At 44.6% G+C, this 8,822-nt stretch overlaps 1 protein-coding gene across 2 annotated transcripts; it reads right to left on the bottom strand.

Moving 5' to 3' along the window:
• Positions 1 to 4,616: 4,616 nt before the first annotated feature.
• On the bottom strand, positions 4,617 to 6,648 carry Tmem136 (transmembrane protein 136). 2 transcript variants are annotated; one of them, XM_013009642.1, is made up of 3 exons: positions 6,450 to 6,648; positions 5,510 to 5,582; positions 4,617 to 5,152 (listed from the first exon to the last, which is right to left on the bottom strand). In XM_013009642.1, the coding sequence occupies exons 1-3, from the start codon at positions 6,646 to 6,648 to the stop codon at positions 5,044 to 5,046; spliced, it is 381 nt and encodes a 126-aa protein (XP_012865096.1). In that variant the 3' UTR covers positions 4,617 to 5,043. The 2 variants fall into 2 exon arrangements, with proteins under 2 accessions (XP_012865096.1, XP_012865095.1); XM_013009641.1 differs by having other exon boundaries at positions 4,617 to 5,582.
• Positions 6,649 to 8,822: the final 2,174 nt, after the last annotated feature.

Below are 8,822 nucleotides of genomic sequence, written 5' to 3'. Positions count from 1 at the left end.
GCAGAACTTATTCATTGCAGAACTAAGGGGCTTTTTTTTTGTCATGTGTCTCATCTTTTGTGTGTGTGTGTGCTGGTACTCTAGCTTGAACTCAGGGCCTGGAGTTTGTTTTTTGCCAGTCCTGGGGCTTGAACTCAGGGCCCGGGCATTGTTCTTGAGCTTCTGCTGCTCAAGGCTAGCTAGGACTCTATCATTTCCACTTGAGCTACTTATGGATTTTTCTGTGTATGTGGTACTGAGGAATCTAACCCAGGGCTTCATGAATGCTAGGTAAGCACTCTACCACTAAGCCACATTCCCAGCCATGTCCGTGCCCTTTATTTTTTGGTTTTGGGGTTCTTTATTGTCAGTCATTGGGCTTGAACTCAGGGCCTGGGCATTGTCCCTGAGCTTCTCTGTGTGCAAAGCTAGTGTTCTACCACTTGAGCCACAACTCCACTTCCAGGCCTGGATTTCTTGATTTTTTTTTTTTTCTGATCAAACCCAGCACTCTACTACTTGAGCTATACCTCTACCTGTGGCTTTCTGCTGGTTAAGTAGAGATTTTTCTCTATGGACTGGCTTTGCACCAATATCCTCAATTCTCAGCCTCCTGAGTAGCTAGGATTACAGATGTGAGCCACTGGTGCCCAGCTTCAGAGCTATTTTTTTAACTTATTTATTCTAAAGCTAATTTTTTTAATGATTAAAATCTCCATAGTCACATCCAAGACACTACTAATTAAAAAAAAAAACAAACGTGAGAAAGCCACTTTACATCTATTGGCTGTTCTAGTTTTTGCCTATGGGATAAATGGTTTCTGGAGAGTGGGGCTGCCTACGTAGACCAATTCCCAGGTTACAGTCCTGTACCTAATAAAGTGTCACTGGTCCAGACTCCCACAACTCACACCTGTAATCCTAGCTAGTAAGGAGGCTGAGATCTGAGCATCTTATTCAAAGCCAGCCAGGCTGGGACAGTCTGAGACCCTGACCTTCAATTAACAGCTAAAAGCCAGAATTGGGGCTGTGGATCACATGGTAGTGCACGAGCACTGAATGAAAGAGCTAAGAGACAATACCTAGGCCCTGAGTTCAAGCCCCAGTACGGGCACACATACTCAAAAAAATGGCACCAAAGAGCCAATCCACTGGCAAGTTCTCTGAGGGTATTTGCCAGTTAGTTTGCTTAAGCACTCTTGCAACTAATGAGCCTACTGTGTGCCAGGTCTCTTTTAGGCATTAGAAGCCCAGGTCACAGGACAGCCAGAAGCTGTCTCCTGACACTAATTCATACCATCATTTCCAAGGCAGCAGAACCAAGAAGAATTAACTTCTTCCTCTTTAGACAAATTACATGCTGAAAAGGTAAACATATTTTCAGTATGTTGATTGTCATCCCAATACAAAAGCAAACAAAGAATGGTAGAAATGATTAATGCTCAATAGTAGACTAATGGTACCAGGAAGTGTGGATAGACGTCAACATTTCCACAAGCCTAAGGCATAATTTTTTTTAGCTTCTTCACAAATATCACGAGACAAATTAAAAGTCAGACTCTGTATTTATAAGAAGTTACTTTATTCTTAGAAAATTCAGTACAAATTGTGTTGAAATATAAATCCTTCTTGAGCAGTTTGCTATTACATAGTAATTCAAATGCAAACAACTTATTTCTTTTGTTTGGCCATACCACAGGTTAATTGGCCCTTACTTTTTCCTGTGTTGTAAAAAAGCAACATCTCACCTGCTGAGTCATCTTTTTCTCTCAGAGAAGTTTCTTCATAGTTATTAGCTATCTATCACATCAACAAAGACGAAATGAGGTCCCCTTCCCCTTAGCATTTATTCCAGTTTCTCAAAAAAAAAAAAATGTTGGGCACTGAGTGGCTCACGCCTGTCGTCCTAGCTACTCAGGAGGTTGATATCTAAGGATTGAGGCTCAAAGCCAGCCTGGACAGGAAAGTCTGTAGGACTTTTTTATGCATTCACATCAGTGTGCCCTAAATAAGCAGATCTGCAATCCTTTCACTTCTGAGGGGGAAAGAGAGAAAAGTGCTGGTACTGGATTAAGCCTGTTCACCTGTGTGGTGTGGAACAGGTTGCACTAAGCCAAAATTCAAGAACAAGCTTTCTCTCTATATATTTTTATTTATTTATTTTAGCTCATGGGCCACAGCACTGTTTTTACTAGGCTTTTGCTTAAGTCAGCATTCCCAGTCTTGACATCAGAATGCACAGTTTTGCTGGCACCCTATTAGGGACACGAATCATAGAAAATGAGGTGGACATTCCTGTTGGGTACTTCCAATGCCCAACAAAACTCTCCAACCAAATGTTACTTATTCTCCAAGTCTGATGGTTAACATTCATTTTGGCCTGCTTTTTCCCTTTGCATCCAGCCACTCCCTCCCATCTGGTTTCTAGAACCAAAGACACTGTTTTCAAGATCACTGAATAGGTTCAGATTCCCAGTAACCAACAGAATGGACTGACACTTCCTACTAACCTTTGACCTTCAGTCACACCATTTGCTAGCTTACCAACTGAGCTAACCAGTCGCTCTTGGTCTAAATAACATGGTAAATAATAAAATAATAATAAGTAAGCAATAAATCTATAAATAAATAATACTTCACTTTTTCATGAAAGCCTTACATTAGAGCCAGGCACACCTGTAATCCCAGGATTGGGAGGAGAATCACCAGTTTGGGCTAAATAGTATACATAGTGAGACCCATCTCAAAAAATGAAAAGCCCCCTACATTAAAGACTTTAAAAAAACCTACATAGTACCTCTCTGGAATACGCACAGGGTATTTCATTCTCAACAGGTTTAACATCTGAGAACAAGAGTAAATAAGTGGTCTACACAAATGATCTGGCAAGTGAATAGCAGAATAAGTTAAACGTAAAAAAATAATTCTTGATTCTAAGCTTGTATTCTTGTCTCTGCCACCAGCACATTGGAGATGATCTCCCTAAGAAATACTTTTTTTTTCCCCTTGTACTTCTGTCCTTGTCACATTAGTTTGTCCTTAGAGGGGCACCTATTTTAGAGAAAGGAGAACAAGTAGGAAGAGGACTAACCGGAGCTAGACATGATGTCACCATACCTGTAACCTCAGCACCTAGGAGGCTGAGGCAAGATCATAAGTTTGAGGCCAGCCTGGGTTACATAGTGAGAACCTATCTCAAGAAAAAAAAGTGAAAACGAACTTTACAACTTTGGTGGTGGGGGGGAGAAAAATGGGGGGGGATGGGAAGGGATGGGAAAGGGAAACAAAGGAGGAGGCTACAATGCTTGATAAGAAATGTACTCATTATCTTGCCCATGTAATTATAACCCCTCTGTACAGTATTTTCACACACACACACACAAAAGTGAAAAGCAAAGAAAGCGCTAAAACAGGAATATAGTTGAAGTGCAACAGAAAGGGAGACAGGGTAAGATGAGGGAGGGAGGGAGGGAGGGAGGAAGGAAGGAAAGAATGAATTAGCCTCATCTCTCTGAGGCCAGTGTCAGCATTTAATGTCTTTGGTTTTTGTTTGCAATACCTACAGCTCAGCTGAAACATGAACTCCCATCTCAAGCCCAGTGGAATCCACATGGTAAATCCCTATGGAATTTAGTCATGGCCTCTCATGCCTAGGAGATTAATACACAAAAGCCCTGAGAACTGGCATAGTTTTCCTGGTCGGGCAGAACCTGTACAACAGGACTCAGTAAATCTACCCGCACCTCATTCATCTTGCGTCAAAAGCACTAGTTCTATGGGTTTCGTGCACAAAAGAGTTGATGTGTAGCTGGCCTGTACTGCCATCCTTGGAAAAGCCTTGCTTCCAGGGTTGGCCTGCGGCTGGTATCTGGGTAGGTATTACAGAAGGGTTCTCACCACTACTTACTCTAGTTCACATATTGCTCTAGAGAATCGATGATTTTTGCTATATGTCAGGAAGAACCTGCTCCCTCCCCACCTCCGCCAAAAAAAGCCTTCCACTGAGACTTTATTGATGTTCCCTGGTAAGCAACATTTCTAACAGTCATAAGCTCATCCTGTATGAGCCAAATGGGAGAGGATTCTAGAAGCTGGTGCCTGGTATCCCTTAGACTCTGCCCCATGGACTTTTCCCCTTTGGTGATTTTTCTTTCTTCTCACTGTCATAATTCAAAACTGTAAGACTATCTGCTGAGCCCTGAGTCCTCCTAGCAAACCATAGAGCCTGCAAATGGTCTTCAGGACCCTAGACTACAAGTGAGTATAGGGGAGATTCATTAGAAAGAAGACTAAAAGGAGCCAGGCATGGTGTAGCACACCTGTAATCCCAGCACCCAAGAGACTGAAACAGAATGATCATGAGTTTAAGACCAGCCTGGGCGCCATAGAAAGATGCTTGTCTCAAAACCAAATTTAAAAGGGGGACTCCTCTTTGGGAGCCCCCTCACCTAATGAAGTTTCTGCAGCTACTTTCCTTTCACTTTCAAATAAATTTATTGTTTACCTAAAAAACAAAAATAAAAGTTTTTTTAAGGTGGTAGATAACCTCCTACCAGTGCCAGATTCACTCCCATCCTTCTGTTCCTCTTTGTTCAAGCAGACCTGCTTTCATGGAGCCTCTAGACGGAGCACTCTGATATCAAAGGCCTGCTTCCTCCAGAGCACACTCCTTTCATAACATGTAGGGTACACGAAAATTGCTCCACAGAAAGCAGAGATGAGTGTGTGTTGGAGGAGCGTCTTCTAAAGGAACAAGAGAGGGCACTCATCTTTTTCAAGTTCCTTTCGAAGCTGTCTGAATACCAAGGTTCCCAGCAATAGTAAAGACCTAAGGTCATCTCCTAGAACAACTTCCCTAACTTACTTTCCACACTGCAGAAAGTAGTGTGAATACTGCATTTGCCTGGCTAGAACACTGATCAAAGTGATCAATAAATGTAGCCCTTTTTTTTTTTTTTTTTTGTAAACCTAAGTGTGTTATAAACATGGCTCCATCACAGTCCTGTGTGTGATCCAGTTTCCATGGCTGACTCAACCCCATCCATCCTGGGAATTAAGCCTCGGCTAATGTGTCTTGAGATGCCCATTGTGTTTTAGCTGCCGCTCCTCACTCCGCCTGCTTCTCCACGCATGGTACTTCTTGATGCTTTTCTTCCACGCAAAACGCCAGATGCTAAACATGAAACACCAGGACACGGCATACATGGCTACTCCACCAACCTTCACAAACCACTTGGGCGTGGGTGAGACCATTTCACAGAAAAGGAGGTGAGCTCCTACCCCAATCCTCACACCAGTAAACAGAGCCACGAAGAGGAAGTCCACCACGTCGCCTGTGAAACTGTGGTAGTGCCCTGTTTCACGGAGAAACCAACGCATCTGTAGCAAAGGGTTGGTGATTTCGCTGCCAAAGAGGACTGCGTTGACCTCGGTGCCCGACTCCCCCAGCACCAAGGCCATGATGATGCCCAGGATGCTCAGGGTGTGGTGAGCCAGCATCAGGGCACCCTCAGACCGGAAGTAGATGCACCAGCCCAGATCAAAGATGAAGTAGCCCAAGGTCAGACACAGCACGTGAACTTGGAGAGGTGTGTTGGGTGAGCCTGGGGGTGGGGGGAAACAGGAGCAAATTAAGTGCCTTGGAATGGCACCCCCTGCCCAGGGATCCTTACTGACTTTCAAACCCATTAAACCTCCCAAGGCCAGAGAACAAAACAGGCACAAGGTTCTTAATGATAACAGCCACATTGCCATGATTCACATCCACAGGTGAATTCACACAATCCAGTCTTCTGTCATAATTAGAAAGGATGAGGAAAAGCAAACAAAGAAGCAAACAAAGAAGTGAAGAAAGAACAAAGATCTCTCCAATGTATTATGTGATGAAGGAAAAATGGAAAGTTACCAAGAAAGTTTAATACGTACAATACAGTTCTATTGGCATCTGTTTGGGGTAGTAGAAGATATTGAGATTGGCTCTATACTTCAAATTGAGCAAACTATAACAAGCCATCTCAAATTTGGTTTACAAGTAGAATGACAAGCCAGGCCCTGGTAACTCTTGTCTGTAATCCTAGTTACTCAGGAGGTAGAGAGCTGAGGATTGAGATTCAAAACCAGTTGGGGAAGACAAATTCCAGAGACTCTTAACACCAACTAATCAGCAAAAAGCCCAAAGCGGAGGTATGATTCAAGGTAGAATGCCAGCTTTGAGCAAAAAAGTTAGACGAAAGCTCAAGGCCCCAAGTTCGAGACCTATTTGAACCAGCATGCACATACACAGAGTAGAGTTCTAAAAAAGCAGAAACACAAGGTGCCATATATAATATCAGAGTAGAAACAAAGAGGGAAGATTACAATACAAATTAGAATGGGAATTAGTCTTGAATATTATACAGCAATAATTTAAACATAAAAGTCCCATTCTTGCTCTATCCCCAAATGACAAATCTCTAATGTTCCCCACCTACCTGGGTGGGTAAAGGGCCAAGGGCCGTTAATGAAGCCAATATAAGCAGAGAGGCCTATGGAGAGGACTCCATGGGTGAAGGTCACAAGCCGGCAGCTCCACTCATAGCTTCGGTGCTTATTCAGGCAGCAGAAAGACGTATAGAGCAACAGCCAGCCGCACAGGCTGCCCAGCACCTGCAGACACAGAGCTAATGCCATCCTATGATGAAAAGACCAAAACCAGACAAACAAGAATGCACCCTAAGGCTGGGAAGGTGGCTTAGTGGTAGAGTGCTCACCTAGCATGCATCAAGCCCCCGGTTCAATTCCTCAGTACCACATATACAGAAAAAGCCGGAAGTGGCACTGTAGCTCAAGCGGTAGAGTGCTAGCCTTGAGCAAAAGAAGTTCAGGGACAGAGCCCAGGCTCTCAGTTCAAGCCCCAGGACTGAAAAAAAAAGAAAAGAAAAAGAAAGACTGTGCCCTAAGAGACAGCAGCGGCCCGCCTTCTGTATACGTCCGCATTTCTACTGTGGAACAGCTGGCACATGGCCTTTAGGGAAACACGTCTTCCCTATCTACATAGAATCCTCAATCTCCGAGAACCCTCTATTTAAGTTCGTCCACATTTATCACTCCAGGATCCTTGGAGATAACATGTTGGCAACTGGCAAAGGCTGGCAAGTGGAAACTAGGAAGTACACTCCAAGTTGTGTACTCAGAGTAGGTTGTCCAACATCACACTACATAGAGATAATGAGCAAATGTCAGTTTTAATCAGCAAGGGCTGACTGTGGGCAACAATACACAGATAACAAAGCACAGGTATCTACTAACATCTTCGCATTTCAAAACTCCCAACGCAAGCTAGGTGTGTGGTAGTGCCTGTCCATAATCCCAGCTAGCCTGCAGGCAGAGGCAGGAGGATCCTAAATTTAAGGCAGCCTGGGCAACTTTGTGAGGCTTAAGCAACCTCAAAATACTAAAGAGTTTGTAGCACCTACCTAGCCTGCAGGAGGCCCGGTTCCCAAACATCACCAAAAAAGAAGAAAGGAACAAGAAAAAGCAAAGCTCTCATAACAACAACACTATTTTGGTTTTTACTAGAAGTCATGTGACATGGGTCAGATTAATGTGGTTTTCAGCTGAAACTAAATTCAGCTGATGTTTGGACTAGGGTCATTGTTGTATCAGTCAAAATCAAAACTTGAGGTCAACCTAAATATAGAACAAAAAAGTCCAGACAGCTCAGAGTAGGGGAGGAAGGAAGCCCTACTCCTATCCAGAAATCCAATTCAAATATTTACCAATGGGGAAACTGACGACTTTGGGGTATAAGAGGAGAATAAGGTTACAATACAAAAATATCTCCAAGGCAATTATTGAGTAAAAACGGAAACAAAGTTAAGTTACACTTTGTTTTTTTTTGTTTTTTTTTTTTACTGTGGACATGTGGACAAAAGAAACAAAACAAAACACACCTAAAATTGAGTCACAACTAGCCATAAAGAATTCAGGGTCCAACATTGGCCAAGATGTCATTCTTAATATTCATTAGCTCCTGTGTTGGAAGTACTGATTTTCAAAAGTCCCAAACACTTCAGACATCTGTCTCATCTCCGCAGGAATTTTCTGCATGGCTGCCCCTTCACTCGGCCCCCATTGGGAAAGATGAAATCGTATCTGTAGACCCACACACTTCAATACACAAGCCACTCCCAAGAATGCTATCCGAGAGGCCTTTACGAAGGTCAGGCTCTGCCCGGCTGGCCTCTGAAATCAGGTTTCCAGGTCCTGAGTGCTCTCAGCCTGCTCAAATCACCTTTCACCGGAAAAGCTCTGGGTTTTTATTTTTGTCCCCCCCCCAACACACACACACAGACACACACAGACACAAATACAGACACACACAAACACAACACACACACACAGACACACAAACACACACAGACACACACACACAACACAGACAAACACAAAAGCAGGAGGAGGAATGGGGGAGGAAGGCTTGGAGGGCGCCAGGCCCGTCCGGGTCCGACCCAGCTTGGGGGTAAAAACCTTGCACAAACTTCTAGGCCAAGCTGCAGAGCGAGCACCAGAGACGACAAGTGCCCAGCGTGAAAGGGGGGCGATGGGCCCGGAGCGCGGAGCCCGGGCCGGGTCCCCGCGGGCGCGGGCTGGCGCGGGCTGGCCCGGGCTGGCCACGCAGGCCGGTCAGTGTTTTCGGGGTTCCCTGCATCTTAATCCCCCGCTCCACGCCGAGAACAGAGGTCCATTTAGCAGCCCCGCGGCGGACGCGGCGAGGTGACCTTGGGGACAGCGAGTCTGGAGGGCAGGGGAGGGTCACGGGGGAGGGGAGCTCGAGGTCCCGGATGGGTGGGGTGGGCCGGGCC

The sequence above is a fragment of the Dipodomys ordii genome, unplaced genomic scaffold (assembly GCF_000151885.1).
Source record: "Dipodomys ordii isolate 6190 unplaced genomic scaffold, Dord_2.0 Scaffold10, whole genome shotgun sequence".
In the NCBI taxonomy this organism is placed as follows: Eukaryota; Metazoa; Chordata; class Mammalia; order Rodentia; family Heteromyidae; genus Dipodomys; species Dipodomys ordii.
The sequence above is the reverse complement of the archived record's forward strand: the minus strand, read 5'-3'. Positions and strand labels throughout refer to the sequence as shown.